The sequence below is a fragment of the Echinops telfairi genome, unplaced genomic scaffold, assembly GCF_000313985.2.
Source record: "Echinops telfairi isolate 266 unplaced genomic scaffold, ASM31398v2 ScPeMD7_3;HRSCAF=10, whole genome shotgun sequence".
In the NCBI taxonomy this organism is placed as follows: Eukaryota; Metazoa; Chordata; class Mammalia; order Afrosoricida; family Tenrecidae; genus Echinops; species Echinops telfairi.
Window position 1 is genome coordinate 21,386,581 of NW_022103899.1, and position 21,419 is coordinate 21,407,999.

Below are 21,419 nucleotides of genomic sequence, written 5' to 3' on the forward strand. Positions count from 1 at the left end.
TTTTATACTAAATCTATAAATATATGCACATAGATTTATTTCCCCATCATCTTATATATATTTAAATATGTACATGCCTGTATTTAGACCTCTATAAATGCCCTTTGCCTCCTAGCTCTTTCCTCTATTTCCTTTCACTTTCCTCTTGTCCCACTGTCATGCTCAGCCTTCATTTGGGTTTCAGTAATTCCTCTCGGTTACATTGCACTTGATCAAACCCTACCAGGCCTCCTATACCCTCCTCACCACCGATCTTGGATCGCTTGTATTCCCTTGTCCCTGGGTTTAACACCACTTCCTTTCCCCCATGTCCACGTCTCCCATGTCCCCCTGGAACCGTCAGTCCTGTTGTTTTCCCCTCCAGATTGTTTATCCAGCCTATCTTGTCTAGATAAACCTGCAGAGATAACAATATGCACAAAAACAAGAGAGCAAAACAAAGCAATAAAAGAAAACAAAACAACAAGATACCAATGACAAAAGAAAGAAAAGCCTGTAAATAGTCCAAGGTCTGTTTTTTGACCTTTCAGAGTGTTTTCTGGTCGAGTTTAATGGGGTGCCATGCACTGGCCCCAAAGTCTACTTGTGGTACTCCCTCGGGACTTCCTTGCTCTGCTCCCCTTGTTGTTCTGTTGCATGCCTGCTACCCAAACTTTTAAGCAAGATTCTCACTCTATGTTTTAAAATCCACTTCTACTTTTCTCTTGAATTTGTCCACCCCTCACACCTTAATTTCTAATCCTACATTATATTAAAGTAATGATATTATAAAAATGTATTGTAAGAAATGTTATGATATGCATTACTAAAATATATAAACAGTAATATATATAGACAGTACTCTGTTATTTCCATTGTGAGACATGTATCAATTACAGAAGTATTTAAACATGATAAAGAAGAGTAAAGAAAATGCAAGGAAACAATTCATCCAAATGACTATGAACCTTAGGAGACCAGAATCGGATGGCCCTCATTACCACTGTCGAACACACTCTAATAGGAAGGCCTGGATAGAGTGGGTGAAAAATATGGACAAAACATAAAATTATAAAAATCAAACAACACTTCCTGTCCCACTCCCACCACCCCACCACCCACTACAAAGAACAGAACTCATCCCCATGGCTCAGGTTTTATCTAAAAGACAGACAGACCCCTGAGATGAATAGTAGTACCAGGTACATATGAGGGGGTACCCCCCAAAAAAACTGTACATTTTCCCCAAAACCTCTGTATTTCCTTTTTTTTTTTAACAAAACAGTCATCACCTTCAGAGTACCCTCCACGACACTGAACATATTTGTCATTTTCTTGATTTCATTCTTGAAAACATTTTTCAAACTTATCTGTTGGGATGGCTGACAGCACCTCCCTTGTGTTTTTTTCTTCACCTTTTTTATGTCATCAAATTTCAATCCTTTCAAGTTCCTCTTCATTCGGGGAAACAAAAAGAAGTCACACAGAGTGAGATCAGGTGAGTAAGGTGTGTGGGGCAAGAAAGGCATGCTGGTTTTTTGCCAAAAACGGGTTTACTGAGATGACTGTGTGAGCATGTTCATTGCCATAGTGACAAAATCAGTCTCCCATCTGCCACAAATCAGGTCGATTTTGTTACACACTGTTACCCAATCTTTCCAGAGTCTCTAAATAGAAAGCTTGATTAACAGTCTGACCTGGTGGAACGAACTCGAAATGCACGATCCCCCTCACATCAAAAAATCAAATGAGCATCATCTTGATCTTTGATTTCACTTGATGAGCTTTTGGGGCAGGGTGGGGGGGGCAAGGTGATGATGGTGTCTTCCACTGGCTTGCTTGATGTTTGCACCCTGTCTTGTCACCAGTAACAACCTTGAGGAAAAAAAGAAGTCTGGGTCGCTTCAGAGCTGTTCTTTCCAAGCATGGCACATTTCCAATGGAAGCTCTTTTCCCTGGTCAGTCAGAACCCAAGGCACACATTGTTCAGTGACCCTTCTCATCCCCCAAACTTCAAAATAGTCCAGAAAACTTCCCCATCTCTTCAATAGTCCATCATCGGTCTTTGAGCACAAGCGCATACATTTTTGTCAACATTTTCATCTATTTGGGAAGTTGACAGGTATCCAGAACAAGGTTTGTCATCAATCGACATTTCACCCTTTTAGAAATGAGAAAACCACTTGTACACTTGAGTTTTTCCCATAGCCCTGTCCTTGTAAGCTGTGTTTAACAGCACAACACGTTCTGTGGCCTTTTTCCCTGAGCAGGAAGCAAAATTTCACCAACGCACACTGTTCTCTTCAATGGGTCAAAACAATTAGCTGCTTTCTTCTTTTTGCAAACTTGTCTTCTCAAGCTTATGCATTTCTTTTTTCAGATGAATTTGGGGGTTCTTTTGCCAATATCAAGGTCTTACTTGCACAGTATATTAAACATTGGATCACAAGGTTAGCAGTTAAAACCCACCCACCAGCAGCTCTGCAAGAGAAAGATGAGGTTTTCTGCTCCCATGAAGATTTACAGGCTGGGAAACCCTAAGAGCAAGCTCTATTCTGCTCCATCTGGGTGACCGGGCATCAGCATTGACTGGATGGCAGTGTTTAGTTCGTTAGGTTGTTTGTGTTGCTAATTTCAAAATCATTTCAGCACCATTACATTTGGAGACTAATTTGGAGAGACAAACTAGATGCTAAGTACTAACGAATGTCAAGTGGCAAACAATTGTTAAGTATTTTCTTAACTATGATGACATGTTTCCTACCCAGTATAGTTCTGGGCCCTTACCTGTGCAGTGAGAGTGTCCAGGGCAGACAGGGCTGACTCCAGGATTGGCAAGGCCCCGGCCAGGTCAGCGTCACATTCATCTTTGATGGCTTTGGAGGCCATCGCTTGCTCATTGGCAACTGTTTCATCCGCTTTCACTATCTTTTCCGTTTTGGCCACTTCGACAGACTCCCTCTCAATGATGATCATCATTTCATCCACTTCTTTGCTGGCGACTTTTAGTTGAGGTTGCAACGCCTCCAGTTCAGACTGCATTGAGGCGACTTGAGATGCAGCAGAGTCCAGTTTATCCAAACCCACTTCATATCTCTTCTTCATTTTCATTACCTCACTGAAAGCAAACAGACAAATCCAGATTAGGCGTAAGATTTGCAACCTTCAAGGGGAAAAGCCATGTCTTCTTAGTATGCCAACATTTTGTAGCACAGGGATCTGTTTGTTTTTTTAAATCATTTTATTGGGGGCTCGTACAATTCTTATCACAATCCATACATACATCCATTGTGTCAAGCACATCTGTACATTTGTTGCCATCATCAATTCTCAAAACGTTTGCCTTCTACTTGAGCCCTTAACATCGGCTCCTCCTGTTTTGTTGTATTAAGCTTGTCTAGATAGCTGAGAAGACATGGAAGGTAAGGGCTGCTAGCTCAATGGAAAACAGAAAATAAACAAATGAGTAAACTTGTCTAATCGTCACTTTATTGTCAATTAATTTCCACTGCTATTGGATTTAGAAGTTAAGTACTCTTGAACTATTTCAAACTTTTAAAGGCATAAATGATGGGGTGTTGTAAAACAATGTCACACCAATGGCAATTTGTCAAAACTCTGAACTTTAGAACATAGGACAATGTAAGTTAAGGGTAATGAATATGTCTTCATCCCCTTTTTCTATTTTCGGCAACCAGCCGGAATATCTAGTGACATGGTATACATTCTAAAGATAAATACACTAGTATAGGACAAGGGCCTCTTGCATTAAAATGAGTGAGGTACTTCTAAAATCAGTCAATGTGAGAAGTTTATTCCAAGGATATTGTTCCTTTGAAAGGCTTTATAATCACATTTTTTCAATAGACTTCTGTGTTTAATTAAATTATTTTGAATGCTTTCAAAAGTTCAGAAAGACACTAAATAGATTTGATTGCCTAAAAAAACGAGAAGTGGAAAAAGATTTCAAAATATATGAAATATTTTGAAATAACCTCTTTTTTTGCATAAGAGAAGTATGGCAAACTAGATAAGTAATTAATCTCATCACTTTATTACTATTAATGTGGAGGTATAAAATAAATGACTAGAATGTAATTCAAAAATTTTATCTGAAGTCATGTGTTCTCTAGATAATGACATTTTGTAAATAGGGATAATTATTTTACTTATAAATGGCCTTAAATTTTTCATATTTGATATGCCATAATGGCTCAAATTAAAAGGTGACACATTTTAGAAATCTCCCTCATAAAGCAGGAGGCAGAGATGGAACCAATATGATAACTGTCATAAAAACAGAAAGATTATTAAATATCTTCAATGGCGTAATAGATTGGATTGAGCTGGAAAAGGTAACCAGGAGAAATGAAAGGGCTGTTACAGGAGGAACCAACCTTAGACATGACGGCATGCCACCTGCTCAATCTCCTGGGTGTGAGCCACCTCTGACAGCGATGTGGACGGAGGGGGTTGCATATGTGTGAGCTCATTTCCAGGAAAACCCTGACACAAACTGGAGTAAGCCCAAGAAAGGCCTCCTGCCCGCCAGCATGAGGGGTGGGGGATCACCCTAGTAGGGCACTTGGTGAGCAGAAGCACTGACTTCCAGGCAGGTGGTCTGATAGTCTGCTGCTATGCTATTGTACTACATGTCAATAAAGATATTTAAAGGTGTTGGCTATTAAGGGAAAGGTAACTAAATACAAGCTAGGAACCCTAGATTGAGGTGAAAGTGAAATTAAAGCGAGAGGACAAGTTTAAAGCAAATAAACGCCTAGAAAGTCATTACTCTTTTAGTCTTCCTATACATTTGTGTCTCCTTTTTATAACTCTTCTTTCAGTCTGGATGGTCTTAAACTTTGTAGGTGTAGGCTCAAACAAAGTCCTAAGGGACATTCAAAATTTAATCAGAACCTCTAAGTGCTTTTGATATATGCAAAATGGCATTAAAAATCCTATAACATACTTGGAAAGACAATCATGTGAAGAGCCAAAATAATAAAATCCAGTCAACTTATAAGTCTTAGGTGGGAGTTTCATACATCTAGAGCTGATGGAGAAATTAACAATGGTACGGCTGAAACCCATAGGCATGGACCATGGCATCTAGGAAAACTCTGGCACCACGTGGGAGTATGCTGCAAGAGTCCTTATAAAATAAAATCCAAACCCTGTCATCAAATCAATTCTGACAGAGTAGAACTGCCCCTGTCACAGCGTCCTCCCTCATTGTGACTGGAGGATTTGAACCCCTGACCTTTTGGCTAGCAGGCTCCCACTTTAATCGTGGTGCCATCATGGTCACTAGACTAAAGTAGGCTGGTCAGGGATCCTAATGGTGTGATGGTTAAATGCTTCACTGTTTAACCACTGGACTGAAACACACCACTCACATTGAGGGAAAATGACAAACAAAACCTGGTGACCTGCTCCTGTAAAGATGACAGCCTAAGGAACGGCCAGGCCACCGTGAGTTGGAATTGACCCAACAAACGACAGCAAGAACTTTCCTAGTGACTGTGAAAAATAAATTTCAAAATACTTCAGAATAGGAAGAGGTATGCTTCTCCATCTCAAAGTATAGTATAAAGCTACAGTAATCAAACATGTCTGGTACTGGTATAAAAACAGGCATTTAAATGAATGGAACAGAGTTGAAAGGCTCCAATAATGAACTCATAGATCTGTGGTTAATTGATTTTCAACAAAAGAGCCAAGTCCATTCAATGAGTATTAATAGTTTCTTCAATAACTGGTGGTGAAGCAGCTGGTTCTCCAGATTGAAAAAAAAAAAAGTGGACCCTTATCTCTCATACCTCATCTGAAAATGAAGTAAAAAATAAATCAGTAACTTAATTTAGGAACTAAACCCATAAAACCCTTTGAGGAAAATAGAGAGGTAAAAATTTAAAATCTATCTTCCCACAACATATTTTTAGCCATGGCACAAAGAATAAAAGGGAAAAAAAGTAGATAAATTGGACTTGGTTAAAATCAAATCTTTTGTGTATCAAAAGACTTTAATAAGAAACTGGAGGCAATCTACAGTATGGGAGAAAATATTTTATAATCACATATTTGACAAGGATTTAATATAAAGATCACTAAGATTCTTACAAATTAACAACAAAGACAACCCAGTTTAAAAATGGGCAAATGCTTCTTGGTCCTCGTCGTCCTTGGAGAGGTGGCTGCTGTAACCAAACGCGGTGATGTGGCTGCTGTAACCAAGCGCAGTGAAGAAATCCGCAGGGGGTGCCCGGCCAGCAGAAACAGGGGGTCTTAAAGGTCTGTCTCAAAATAAGCAGTCATCTAAGTGAGGAGTCAACTAAATCCACAGGGAAGAAGTACACTAGCCTGTGTGATCCAAGAATTGTAAATAACAAAATTCAAACCCAGAGGAGGGAAAAGTATTAGAGCTTCAATTCTAAACATCAGGTTTTGAGGACACTTCGATGATAGTGGAAACTCAAAATCCATTTGTAGGACCCCAAGGTAGATTGAGTCCCCAGCAAATCCCCTCTGGACGCAGTCTGGGAAAGTGAAAAGGCTTTGTACAGCAGACACAGAGCATTGTAAAGTGGGTTTTGGCAACTGTAGTTGTATGGCCGGATCAATTCCAGGCCGGATCAATTCCAGGCCGGCTTCTAGCAGCAAGTGACCTTGAATCTCCCCCACCTGAGCGGAGCTGACCAGAGCTGGCTGAAACAACTAGCAGCACGTGGCCTTGAATCACACACACACACACACACACACACACACACACACACACACACACACAGCTGACCAGTGCTGACTATGTAAAGCAGCTTCGCAAGATTTTTTTCTTTCTTTCACTCATGGCCCGTTTTGCTCACGGCCCTGTTTTGTTCACGGCCCGTTTGGCTCAGTGCCCGCTTTGTTCTCAGCCTGCCACTCTGCACCTGGTATGAATACCCCCGGAACCAGGAAGACACCTTATATTCCAGAAACCCGGACATACCTGTATCTCCCAATCCCTGACTACTTTACCTTATATGGACTCAAGGCAGCCCAGTCACATGTTCCCTGGCTATATAAACAACACTCCTGTAGTCTGGAGTGCGACTCCCTCTGCCCTGTGGACGGTGGGACTTCGCCCAAGCTGGGTTTTTCCCCCCAATAAAACCTGTTTGCTCTAATTTGACTGATTTGGGTTTCTGGCATCTCTCAACTACCTTACAGTAGTTAGGCTGGAATGTAACATCTAGTCATATAACCCATTTTGAATTTCTTCCAGTTTTAAAATATTTTCTGCCTTCTTTTCCATTGCAGGTTTTCTCTGTTTTATTTGGTTATGGGTGCTGGGTCCTTTTTCCTATTTTTCTGTCTTTTAAAATATGCGTTATTTTTGTTTTGTTTTGTTTCTGTATAGGGAATTCAGGATGGGTGACTATGGGGACAGGAACTGGATTAATAATTACCTGGGTGCAGGAACGAGAGGGTGGGGGAAATGAAGAGTTAATAGCACTAGGTCCAAGAAGGAAGAACATGTTCTAAAGTTGATTGTGGTGATGATTTCACAACTCTTCTTAATATAACTTAACTATTGGATTATATGATGTTAGTTATATCCAAGTAAAACTATTTTTAATAAACAAATAAATTATCCAAACAAGATATATAACTGGTCAAAAGCACACAAGCATGGTCAGTCATTGGTCACTAAGGAAATGGAAATCAAAACCACAGTGAGATATTATCCCATGCCCATCAGGATGCCAATTATTAGTAATACAAGGGGCAAAAAGGGATTTGTAAGGGTATAGAAAAACGATAACACTCCTCCTACATTGCTGGTGAGAATCTAAAATGATACAGCCAATATAGAAAACAGTTTGGCAGTTTGTCAAAAAGTTAAACATAAAAAATTTAAAAAGAAAATATCATAAAAACCAAACTCACTGCCATTGAGTTCCAACTCACAACAAAATCTTTATGGGAGCAGAAAGCCTCATCTTTTTCCCATAGAACAGCTGGTGGTTTCAAACTGCTGAACTTGCAGTTAGCAGCCCAACACATTACTCGCTATACTACCAGGGCTCCTTATGACTCAGCAACTCTACTCCCAAAGCCTTGAAAACAGATTCAAAAATGCACGTGTACTGCAATGTTCATTGGAGCACTGGTCACAATAGCCAAAATGTGGAAACAAGGGCCCACCAACAGATAAAAAATAAAAATGTAGTCTATTTTTAAAAAAAACAATTGCTGAGTTGATTCTGACTCAGAGCAGCGCTACAGGACAGAGTAGAACTTCCTGAGAGTGTGTCCAAGGGCGTCATCTTGAGAGAAGCAGGCAGCCACACGTTCTCCTACAGAGTGGCTGGGGGGTTTGAACCACCACCCTTTGGGTTAGCAGCCAAGTGCTTAGCAACAGCAACCACCAGAGCTCCTCATCATCCACCATACAAATTGAAGTCCTGACAAATGCTATGCCACGCAAGGATTTGGAACAGTATGCTGAGTGAAACAAAAAGCAGGCCTGGAGGACAGATGCCTTTATGATCCCACCTATAGGAAACACATAGAATAGGCAAATGCATACAGAAAAGACTTTATGATGGTTACCAGGGCCTGGTAACAGGAGGAAATGAGTTCGTTGGTGTTTCAGGGGCACAGTGCTTCCGTTGATATGATAAAAAACCTTTGGCAATGGAGGGTAGTGATGGTTACTCAACCCGGTGAATGCAGTCAATGCCCATGGGCTTTGCACTTGGACATGGTTAAAGTGACAAAAGTGTTGTTATGTATATTTTACCACAATAAAATAAATGCTCTAGACAGGAGTTAACCACAGAAAGATTTAGAAGTAACTACAGAAATGCAGTCTTCTCCTTCTTTTGTTCCCCCTTAGGGTCGCTAAGTGTTGGAACTGACTTCATAGTACCTGAGAACAACTTAAAAATGTAAACAAAAATAAAATTCAATCGGATTGATATTTTTGTATTAGGGAATCTATGATATTTGGTGTTTTAAATATCTACTTTTAATTTTTTCCTGAAACTGTTACTTTTAGATTAATAGGTCAGCTTTGAGATTTCAGTTTAAAATGTACAACTGAGTAAGAGGTTAGTGTAGTAAGTCAGAATTCTGCTAAGTTAATAAATAATCAGACATAAGCGACTTTAAGGTTCAACTTGCCGGATTGATAACTTAAGTATCTAGAGAGGTTTGAACTTTTAACTCAAACCTCACCAGAAAAACATTTATGAAATTGTAAACATAATATACAAATTGTTTAGCCAAATTTTAATTTAATTAACATTAATGAAGATGCCCTTAAAGATGATCACTAAAATATTCTAAACTTCCAACCTTGCAGCTTAATGTTAATAATCTTTTAATTATTATATGCACTGAATATTCATTGCCAGAACTAAAGAAACTTTCGTATTTACCTTTTTGTTGTTTTGCATTTAAAACCCACCCTCAAGGACATTAAAGCGGCCATGCAAACACTTTTTAAAAGTTGGCAAGTTTACCACTGTTTATGTTGATGTCTTCATATCAGACGTCCTTTAGAGATGTAAAACTGGCTGTGTGCCCTGACCATGTACCTTTGAGCTCCCAGCTGTTTGGTATCCAGAGAGGAAGGCTACTCTGCTATCTGATGACTATTCAAAGGAAATGACTTTTCTAGAGGTGTTTGCCCCCAAACCAAACTCACTGTTATTGAGTCCATTTGGATTCATGGTGACCCTATTGGGCAGGGTAGAATTGCCCTTGTAGGTGTCTGAGAATGTAACTTTTTACAGAAGTAGAAAACCTCATCTTTCTCCCCCCAAAGCATTGTCACAATCTGCCGAGGGTGTAAACTAGCTGAGGGGCACACCTTTCTTCTTCGCACAAATGTGATATAGTACACCCAGAAGAGTAAGACCATTTCCTATGATTAAACCATTTCAAAATGTGACAAAACTCACAGTATATTTATAGGGGAAAAATAACTCTTATTATGTCATAGTTATTTATTTGCTTATTTTAGTCACTAAGTCAAAACCACCACTGCTTACTTAGAATTATAAAATGTCACTTTTACCTTCTTTTCTTTTCTAGCAACAGCTTGAAGGTGGAGATTAATTCAAGATAAGAAGTAGGAGTCACATAGTTGTATCTTTGAAGTTCAATGTAGAAGGTTTTTGATAAGTTTATAGTGGAAGTGTGGAAGCTTTTACACATGTCGATACAGCCATCTCGTGTTTTCTCCGACATTTCTATGTCTTCTAAGAAGCGGGAGGCAACCGCCTGAAGTGCATCTTCAGGCCATGACTAAATGTAAGGAAAAGATTAAGCACTTTATCAAAGAGACCCAGGTGGCTTTGTTACTATGACAGCCCTTTGTAATTCATGGAGGGTGAGAGACACTTTCATGAGCAACGTTCCCCATGCATTTGTTGTGAGGAACAGAAGGATTTCTCTTAAGTTGTCTCCCCAAAATATGTACCAGACTTAGCTGCTTAAGAATGACTGTACAATAGGTTATCAGTGAAAGTAGGTCAGAGGTTATTCTCCTTAACATCAGCCATCTATAGTGGCTAGACTATTAGTCTGACTCACCCTAAATAAGACCCACTCCCTTCTGATAAGGATAGTGGTGGTCTGTTTACTTGTAGGAGATACCAGAGAGGTCAAACTCGCCCAAGGATGACCAAGGTTAGGTAGCCATTATCAGCTGTCTAGATCAAGCAGACACCACTGTTTATCCCACAACAAATGTGGGCACACCCCTAGGTCATCCCCCTCCTATTGATTGTATTGCCTATGTTGCTACCCCTCCCGGTGACTTAGGTTATTGTCCGTTATCAGGGGACTTGCATGCCTCCCAGAATAGTAGTTGTCTGTTTTATTGTATGAGACACCAGAGTGATCAAACTTGTTTTAGAATGAATTGTATTGCCCCTTTCTGTGATGTATGACTCTGTAATCAGATCCCCCTAAAGTGATATGATGCGTGGTTAGCAATAAATAATGAGGCTCCCTGGTTCTCGAGAGGGTGGCTGGCTGAGGGTGGCTGGCCGAGGGTGGCTGGAGAAGATGGCTAAGGAGGACGAGGCAGTGGCTTCTTCTCTGACGACTAAGCCCCCTCCATGAGGACCATCAAGTGGACCTGAGGTAAGCAATGCTACCATGAATTGCGTCTGACTCCATTACTTGACTCCATCCTTTAACTCTCATGCTCTCTATGACTTTACTATAATCTCTACTTATTATCGCTGTACAATTGTGCCTACCGAACCTGTGATGTTTTGTGGGGTTCCCTCTTCCCTTTAACCCCACAATTTGTATCTTAAGACATGTGATATAAACGTTGCATGGTTAGTTCAGGGGCTAGAGAAATTGTTCATGAGTATTTCCAACAATAAGAATGGGAACGGAACAAAACTATGGGACACCTATTTCGATGTGCCGTTTACCAGTAGTATGTTGTTTAAATTTCCCAACAATCCTCACAGGTAAATGTTACTATCCTTTCCACTAACATTCAGGATCATATAAACAATGACTTCATTGATAGCTCTTGGATGACTTAGAAGCATCTCAAACTCAACAAGTCCCAAAGGTGGCTCCTATCTCCTCCATCAGAGTTGTTCCTCCTATTGGCTTCCCTGATCCATCCAGTCATTTGATCCAAAATGTTGTCACCAGCCTTATGCTCGCTCTTCTTCCTCATCCTTACATCCATCCCAGAAGCAAACTCTGTAATTATCACTCTTCAAATAGGTCCAGAATCCTGCTACTTCTTTCTGCGTCTATCACAAATACTCTAATGCAAGTATCTGAGACTGGCTACCTGGAACAGTCAAGGGTGTCGGCACTGGTCGCCTGTTCCCACTCTTATGCTAGCCACACAACCCATTCTCTACACAGGTGCGAAGGGATATTTTCCAGTGTAAACCAACTCAGGTATCTTACTAGGTTTAACCCTTGAATGACTTCCCAGCATACTTAAAATAAAACCCACACCCACTAGCACATCTCTACTTGACTTGCCTGCCCCTTTTCTAGACCTAATTTACAGAATCTCCATACCTGCTCTCTGCTTTCCTGATTGTCTCTGCTCCAGTAATTCCTTCAAGCTTTGTCCCTTGCCTTCACTCTTTATTCTCTGCCCAGATCTCAATATTGGCTCTTAGGGTTTCTCAGCTTTCCTCTTAAAAGTCACCTATTACGAAAGCCTTTCACTAGCCACTTAATCTAGGGTTAGCGTCTGAATTACTTTCTACCCCATCACCCTAAATGATGGGGTTATTTTTGCTCGTTTGTTTTTAAGGAAAGGAGAGGCCTTGTCTATCTCACTTACACTTTAACTCCAGCTTTGATAAGACCTAGTACAAAGCAAGGGCTCAGTAAATAGGTACTGAGTGAAATACTTTTAATAGAAGACAAAGGTAACAGAGAAGCTAATACTATAAACATTTACGCATTAGGTTTCACTCATGGGTCGGCAAGGACCCATGCATTTCCTATTATACATGGAGAATGCATTGCTATATCATATTAAAAGCTGAGTTGAATTACTCTCCACATTGAGCTAGTTATTCTCTTCGCTGCTTCTCCCTTATACACCTGACCATCCTCTGCCTCTGCCTGCTTGGCTGTTCTTCCTGATGCTAAATGTGACTCAGAAAACCTCATCAGGCGGTCTTCCTTTTGGTCTCTTCCTGGGCTGTGTAAAGGCAAGACAGAGTAGGAGATAGGAAGGGGGTGAGGGTGGAGGGCGGGGGAGGAGAGAGAGAGAGAGAGAGAGAGAGAGAGAGAGAGAGAGAGAGAGAGATTTGTACCTTCTATTTCTAGCAGTTCGGAGTCGTACGGTTCCTCTGGTCAGTGCAGTTTCACTGTGAGAGCTCCAAGCTCTCCCTAAGGCCCAGGAAGAGTTTTCCGTTTTACACTCTGGAGACAGAACAACTTCTATCTCTCCACCACTTTCCAAGTCCTCCAGCCTCTCCCCTCCGCCCAAATCCTGCCTATACCTCCTCGAACAGCCCCTTCCCTGAGTTTCCCTCAGTGACGCTTTGAGGGACTCTGTTTCCTGCCTGGACTGGAGGGCAGAACACACATTGATCTGAAAATATTTATCATGTCATGGGGAAATGAAATGAACTACCTATGGCTCTTCTATCTATTTCTTTATAACTACCATGAAGTGATTATGCGGGGCCATGCAAACACAGTATATGAAACACTAATGGAGGGGACTGGCCAGTTGGGCATTCCTCTGGGTATAAGAGTCCTTTCAGAAAGAGGAACAAGAATAATCCTGGGACTCCAAAGAAAGGGGAGCCACCAGTGGAGCACATGCTAGATCCATGTCTGAAGTGGCAGAGGCAGCAGAAACCAAAACGCTGAGACACTGAGACAGAGCATGGGGCACTTACACAAGCCAATTTGATAAAAGAATGAAGGGGTGGAATCTACCCTGTCACAGCCTGATGATCCCTCCTTGGGGGCATGGCCTTCCCATGAGGATTCTGGGAATTCCTCTCTTCCTCCTTGGAGGCAGAAATTGTCCCTTGAACTTTTCCTGTGAGACTATGCTGCTTAGTCAAAATGACTGACAGAAGGCCCCGTCCTGGCTTGGAGCAATGCAGTCAGAGGCCCAAGGTCATATTTCTTATTAATGAAATAGTTTAAATAAGCATTAAGATAAGGTTAGGTAAGGATAGAATTTGACTTTTAAGAATGTGTTTTGGATCTGGCTCTACTAGGTTTATACTAATTTATTTTGCCCATTGTTATTGAAATAATGTGATAGAAATCATTATTTATTTAAATAAATAAACTCTTTATTTAAGAATAAAGAGTTTGTAAGCCTACTTGCCTTTAGCCGTTAGGTGGGATCTTGAAACGGGTGTAGGGCATGCCTGCAAAGATGTCTCTGAAAAGACATTCCCCACCCAGTGTCTTGGGTGCGCAGGACATTCTAATTTGAAGAGACTTGCCTACGGGGCTGTGGATAGACTGAAGGGAAAAAAGGAACGCTTTGCCTTTGGAACTTTGAACTAGTGGTTTGTGCCTGAAGCTGGAAAAATTTGGAGCCATGAAGGAACTGCCTTCTCTAGGCCTGAATGTTAAAGGGAGCCTATGGGCAGCCTGGAATGCTTGCTAGGTGACTGAACCCACTTGTTGAGTGGAGGGAGAGAAATGCAGAAATAAAGAGATGGGGATGTGGTTTACAGGGTCTATAGGAGAAGATGAGAGTGGGTTGGCTGGTCGGAAGTTCATGCCCTAGCCCAAGAGGGCTAGGGTTGTTGAGAATTTGTGATGGGGCCCATGGTGCAAAGGCGAGGCTAAGTGAGGTGGCCCATATTGAGTTGAGTAGAACCTAACCAGATGAAGATGAGCTTTTCTGAGCCTGTGAATGAGTGTATATTGCTACTGACTTTATGGACAGCCTGTCCTAATTTGATTTTGCTAATGGATGTAGACTCACAAGGTTCCAACTGAAATGAAGATTCTCCATATCAAGGAACATGCTTGTCTCCTCACACACTGGGTTGATGTAAGTGGGCAGTGTAGAAATTGGATACCCAAAAGGAGGAGGATAAAGGCATGAAGAAGCTGGTTTACAAACTTTCATAGGTGGGGAATATGCTTATAGGATTATGGTGTAGGTGTTAACATAACTGAAATAGTTATAGAATATATTTGTTTTGCTCACTTAGAGGATATTATATTTAAATAAAGATAGCACATTTTGAATTTTATACATTTTAGTTTTGTCCTGTTAGGTACAGATATAATTTTATTCTTGCTTTGTTTTAAAATTATGTATGGTTAAAGAGTTGTGTAAAGGTGTTCAAGTTGACAAGGGGTGGTTTATGGTAGTTACACAATTTCATGTCAGCTTGATGAAAGAATAAAGGGGTAGAGTCATGCCTGTCAATCAGGTCACAGCCTGACGATCCCTCCTTGTGGGCAAGGCCTTCTTATGAGGAATCTGGGAACTTCCTTCACTTCGTCCCTGGAGGTGGGATGCTCTCTCTCTGCCTTCCCTTTTCTCCTGTTGAAAAACTCAGAAAGCTAGAGGAGCCACGTGGAGACCCACGCCGGCATTGAGATGCTTTTACTACCACTGGATCCACAAGATTTTCTACCCTCCAGCCTATGATCGTCCTGCGTTCTGCATCATTGCATGTGCTGCGTGAGTCTATGGACTAGTATTGGACATATGGGCTAATACTGAACTTATGGACTTGATCTGAACTGGGCTGTTTTCTCATTATACAATTGTTCTTTGATATAAAGTTATCTCTTGCACACATATGAGTGTCTGTGGAGTTGTTTCTCTAGTCAAACCAGCCTCACACATTGCAGAAGAGGAAAACACTAAGAGTGTGAGGCAGAGTGGCCAGCCACCTGACTCACAACAAAGCAGAGACCAAGAGGCCATATGACTGAGAGGTTAAGGACCAGAGAAAGACACTGTTGTGACACAAGAGTATCTCCTTAATGTTGTTGTTCTTTAATCCTGACTTGTAGTAACCAGTTAAACTTCCCTAATAACTGCTATAACCGTGAACATGATTTGTGAGTTCTGTGTGGCCATTGCAACAGATTGTTATTCATTATGTCATTCCACATATTGTTCTATTATGATGACTTCTCCCATTATAATTTCAGAAAGTACATTATTGAGCAGATGTTTTGGTGGGAAGTCTATAAAACAATTCATGGTGGTGAGGAGGATTGAACATGTCGGGAAGTCTGAGGGAGTTCAGAAAGGTAAATGAGAGGAGGAGGGATGGCACTAGGAGCCAGAGACCAGAACAAGTGATGTTAGATTGTGGGACGGCAGTCCTTGACACGGAAGGAATGCGTATGGCTTGTTGAATGGCAAACTGATGTGTTCTACTAACCTCCATGCAGTTCTCAATAGAAAGTTAAGAGAAGAAGGCTATTTAAACGTACATCTGCAATGCGTACCTGAAACCAGTCGATCGTACAGCAGTTAACAAGAGCAGGGAACTTCCTAAGACGAACCCTAAACGCATCTCCGATGGGACTCATGGCGAGGACCACGTGCAGCTGATTGCGGCACCGGTCAATAAACATGTTGAACAGGGCGATGGGGCTGCCATCGGTTTGCTTGGTTTTATCTCGCTGGCGATCGATCTGGCGCATCTTCTCACAAATCTCCTGCTTCTCATCGAGGGCAAAGAGATTTGGCACCTCGCCCGCATTCAGCAAATTGTTGACGTCTTCCAGAAAGGACTCTCTCTTGATCTGCGTGTCTGTGAACAGGAAGACGCCCTGCATCTCGCCTTCGGCGCATTTCCGCAGGATCACTTTTAAGTCTTCGTGCCACTCGGTGCTGCCGTAGCCCTTGGAGATCTCCACCTGGAAAACGGAGTAGTCGGCCATGTGCGCGGCCAGTCGGGTCACCGACTGCCTCCCGCTGCCGCCCACGCCGACCAGGAGCGCGTGGCTCCGGGGCTGCTTCAGGATCCGGGAAATTCTGCAGATGTGTTCGATGGCAAATCGGAACAAGACGAGGTTCATGGGCTTTTTGCTAATGTTATTGTATTCTTCTAGGTGGGCTTCGATGATCACGCGAAGGCTGTCCACGTCGGCCACTTCTTTGTAGTTGGTGTCCTCCTTCTTGGGATCCTGGAAGTCACAGAACATTAAACTGCGTAAATCATCCTCTTCCACCACTCCGTCGTAGTCGAAATCCAGTCTCAGGAAAAGCTCGTGAAAATCGTCATTCATATGCTTCCTCAGCATTTCCTGAATGTAGTCGACAAGCCAACTTCTGTCTGCATTGTCCAGAAGGCGGTCATAGTACACTCGGAGGACCTGTGTAATAAACAGGTAGTATCAGCAAGTGGCTCATTGTTTCTTTGTAATTAAAAAAAATTTAGTTTTATCATTGCTCTGCTAATCTCAAGTAATATATATTTTTTAAAATGCTCTCAGGAAAACATAGCTAAACCATGAGAACTGACTCATAACGATATTTCTTTTAAAGACTATCCAGAGCTCTGGCCGCATGGTGGTTGCTTCGGGCTGCGATTCTCACGAACCGAAGTTCAAAACCATCAGCAGCTCGGTGGGAGAAAGATGGGGCTTTCTACTCTGTAAACAATTACAGTCGCAGAAATTCACATGGGGTAGATAGGAGTCAGTATTGACTGATGGCAGCGAATTGTTGTTTTTCAGTTTTATGTCAAGAAAAATAATTACATTCAGTCACCAATAAATGACCATTTGGGGGAGGGGTTGAAATGGACTGCCTTTGATGGTGGCTTAGGTGTGGATAATTGAGCAAGACACGATTTTTAACAGTTTTATTCACATATAATTCATACATCCTGCAATTTAACAGTTTAATTTTATGTAAAATATCTGTGCAAAAAAAAATAAATATCTGTGCAATCATTACTGCAATTAATTTTAGAACACTTTCTTCCTTCTTGTACTCATTATTAACTTCTAATTTTCCTCCAATTTCCCCTGCCACAATGCTAAGAAACTATTGATCCAGTTATTGTCTCTATAGCTTTACCTATCCTGGATTTCATATAAAGAAAAACATACAAAAATAAAAAGCAAAAGACTAAACAAAAACTTAACATCAATAACAAAATAAACCCTCAATAGAAAAGATAACAGAAAATGATTAAAACCTACAATTTTTAAATGACACTAAAGGAATAAAAGGACATTTTTCAGATTTCATAATTAGATTAAAACTAATCTAGGTGTTAAATTAGGTTAAATTAATCTACATATTGCTAAGGTGTAAATTTTAGCCTAATTGAGTCTTCATTAGTCTACTTTCCAATAGCCTAATTGAGTCTTCATTAATCTACTTTCTCTGTCAGCTAGTAAAGGTATTCACATCCCTGGTCTATGGTCAGAGGGGATTCACCGGAGGCTTAATCCCAGTGGGGACCCTGCAAATGGATTTTGGGCTTCCACTGTCACCCATAGCCTCCTGCAAAGCAGGACACTCATCTAGAGTCCCCCCAGCACCTCAGAGATTTGTAGCAAAAAAATTAAGATAATCTATGGGGAAACCCTGAGAACAGAGATACATAATTATTCAAAACTACCTTTGAATCTGTGTTGGATTCCCTGGTATTTGAGAATCACGATTTTAAAGTTTTCACTACTGTCCAGTTGATGACATAACAAATCAAATCACCCCTTTTTCTAGAGATGGTGGCTAACAGACAAATGGTGTGAATTAGGCCACCTCCATACTCTAACCAGTCCCACAGCCATCTCTCTATGGCACAGCCTAGTTTCACAACCCATGCCTACAGTAGCTTCTTTGGAATGAGCCACTTTAAACTCAGACAACATGCCCATAGCAGGAAAGCGCTGCCGTTAGCCAACCTAACACATCAGTCAGCGGTGTCTAATAGGCATGAATCAAAGTTTAATACGATCTCATAGACAAGTTATCAAGAATCCACAGGAGCGCTTCTCAAAGTCAGTTAATAAAACCTGCATTTGAACCACTGAGGTACTGGTTAAAATGCAGATCCCAGGGCCCCACTCAGGACCAGCAGACTCACCATCTGTGGGGAATATCCATTTGTCCTTTCAGATTGGTCTGTATAGGAGCTATGCAAGCCTTACATATACAACAGAATGAATTTTACACACGTCTACACTCATGAAGCTACCACCAGGGTCAAAATAAAGGATGTTTCTTAGTCGGCTCCCTTGTGCTTTGTGCTGACAACACGTCCTCTACCACCCTCTCACATTTCCTGGTGCTAGGAAAATGTCTTCATTGTATTGTAAGTAGTTAAGTGTAAGTAGTTGTTATTAATGTAAGTCGTTTAAAAAGGATTGTATTTATACTGCATAAATGGGCCTTAATGGCACTGGGGGTTAGGCACTGGGCTGCTAACAGCAGGTCAATGGTTTAAACCCACCAGCTGTTCCTAAGGCAAAAGATGAGGTTCTCTCCTCCCACAAAGATCTGGACTTGGAAACCCTGTATAGGATCTCTGTGAGTCAGAATTGAGTCAATAGCAGTGGGTTTGGGTTTATATTACATATCTACTTCAAATCTATTTACCTCAAAACAGTCATTGCTGGTTTTAGAACATAAGACATCATTTGCATCTAGAAAATTCACCTTTTTTATAGCATACAAGCCAATGGTTTCTGGGAGATTCACAAAGATGTGCAACCATCACTACCATCAAATTCCAGAGAATCTTCCTCACCCTCAAAATAAATATTAGCAGGCAAGCGTCTTTCCTCCTTCCCACAAGCTACTGCCAACCACTCACTGTCTGTCGGGCTCTATGAATTTGCTCATCTGGATATTGCATACAAATGGGAGCATACACTATCTGGTCTTCTGTGTCTGACTTCTTTTTCCTAGCTTAATGCTTTCAAGTTCTGTCTATGCTGTGTTGTGAATTAGTCCTGCGCTTTTTAGAGTTGAATAATATTTCATTGTATGGATAAAACACATTTTATTTGCCCATTCATTATCCAATAGATATAGGTTTTCTGGGAGTGGGGGTGGGGTAAGGCCATATGTTTTAACTTTCCTTGACTATTTATCGATTTGTATACACACGTGCACACAGGTATATATGTAATGTTTGAGTCATACACTAATTTTTTAACTGTTTGAGGGACCACTAACTTGTTTTCCAAAGTGGATGACCTGGGTTACATTCCCATCAGCAGTGGACAGAAATCCCAGTTTCTGTTCATCCTCACCAACACTTGTTATTGTCATAGCAATCCCAGTGCGTGTGAAGTGGTGTCTTATTGTGGTGTTCATTTGCATCCCCATCATGACTAATGAAAAGAGCCCTGGTGGCACACTGGATAAGCACTCGCCTGCTGACCGAAAGGTCAGTGGTTCGAACCTACCAGCTGCTCCACGGGAAAATAGATCTGGCAATCTGTTCTCACAAAGATTACAACCTACGGGGAAAAAATCATAAGTCACAGCTCTCCTCTTCCCTAGAAGGTCCTAATAAATTAGAACCAGTGCAATGGCGTACAAAATGTTGAGCATCTTTTGATGAATTTATTATTCACTTGTATATCTTCTTTGTAGAAATGTCTACTCCGATCCTTTGCCATTTTTATTTGGATTATTTCTCTTTCGTTTTTGCATTAGAATAGTTTTTTTATATAAAAATCCCAGAAAAACAATTTGCAATTATTTTCTCAGTATGTGGGTTGTCTTATCACTTACTTGCTAGTGCCCTTTGAAGCACAACTTAATTTCAAAAGAAAATTACAATAATTTTGGTTTTTGCTTGACTGGAATAGGCATTTTAAAGGCATAATATGTAATGTGCACGCAAAAGATTGAGAATGAAAAATCAAAGGTGAGAAAAATAATAAATGACTTTTATACATTTGAAAAAAATCGAATGAAATGATAGCAGGAACTCTAGTTTGATGACGATGTCTGGAAAGGAAACAGAAAAAGCAGTGTCTGTCAGGTTTTAAGACAGTCAAGAAATCTTTCTTGAAAGTGTTGAAGAGGAACTTAGTTGAGAACTAAGTATACCTGACCCAAACCACAATATTTTTCATCATCTCATATGCATCTGAAAGTTGTACAATGGCCAATGAAGACCTTGGAAGAATGGATGCATTTGAATAACGGTGCTGCTCAGGAACCGTCACAGTACCATGGACTTCCAAATGAACAAACAAATCTGTCTCAGAAGAGATGTATCCAAAATGCGCCTTCGAAGCACTTAATTTGGACATACTATCAGGAGAGACCGGTCCCCAGAAAGGACATTATACTTGATAAAGTAGAAGGCCAGAGGAAAGCGGAAGCTCCCCACCAGAATGACTGAAACAATGGCTACAACAATGGGCTCAAGCTTGAGAGTGGGGAAGCTGAGGTTGGATCAGGCAGTGTGTCACTCTACCACACCTGGGCTAATTGTGGATCTGAACGGACCAGGACCCGAACACCTAACAAAAACAAGTAGTGCAAGATTTTCTACATATTCCTTCTCCACAAAAACACTTTTTAGAATTCACACTCACTCACTCACTCACTCTCTAATTCACTCACTCACTCACTCACTCTCTCTCTAATTCACTCACTCTCATTCACTCACTCACTCACTCATTCACTCTCATTCACTTATGACCCACTCTCACTCACTCACTCTCTCACACTCTCTCATTCACTCACTCACTCTCATTCACTGATTCACTCTCTAATTCTCACTCTCTCACTCACTGACTCACTCTCTCTCTAATTCACTCACTCTCTAACTCACTCACTCTCTCACTCAATCTCTCTCTAATTCACTCACTCTCTAACTCACTCACTCTCTCACTCAATCTCTCTCATACTCTCGCACTCACTCACTCACTGACTCACTCATACTCTCACTCACTCACACTCACTCATTCTCATTCATTCACTCACTCACTCTCACACTCACTCACGCTCTCAC

At 41.0% G+C, this 21,419-nt stretch overlaps 1 protein-coding gene across 1 annotated transcript in view; it reads right to left on the reverse strand.

The window, feature by feature from the left end:
* DNAH7 (dynein axonemal heavy chain 7) overlaps window positions 1–21,419 on the reverse strand; it is a 255,888-nt gene that overhangs the window by 101,049 nt on the left and 133,420 nt on the right. The window contains exons 41-43 of the mRNA XM_004701731.2: window positions 15,928–16,800; window positions 10,043–10,272; window positions 2,767–3,097 (exon numbers count right to left, since the gene is read on the reverse strand). Of these exons, the coding sequence (XP_004701788.1) occupies window positions 2,767–3,097; window positions 10,043–10,272; window positions 15,928–16,800 (1,434 nt within the window). The remainder of the gene's footprint in view (window positions 1–2,766; window positions 3,098–10,042; window positions 10,273–15,927; window positions 16,801–21,419) is intronic.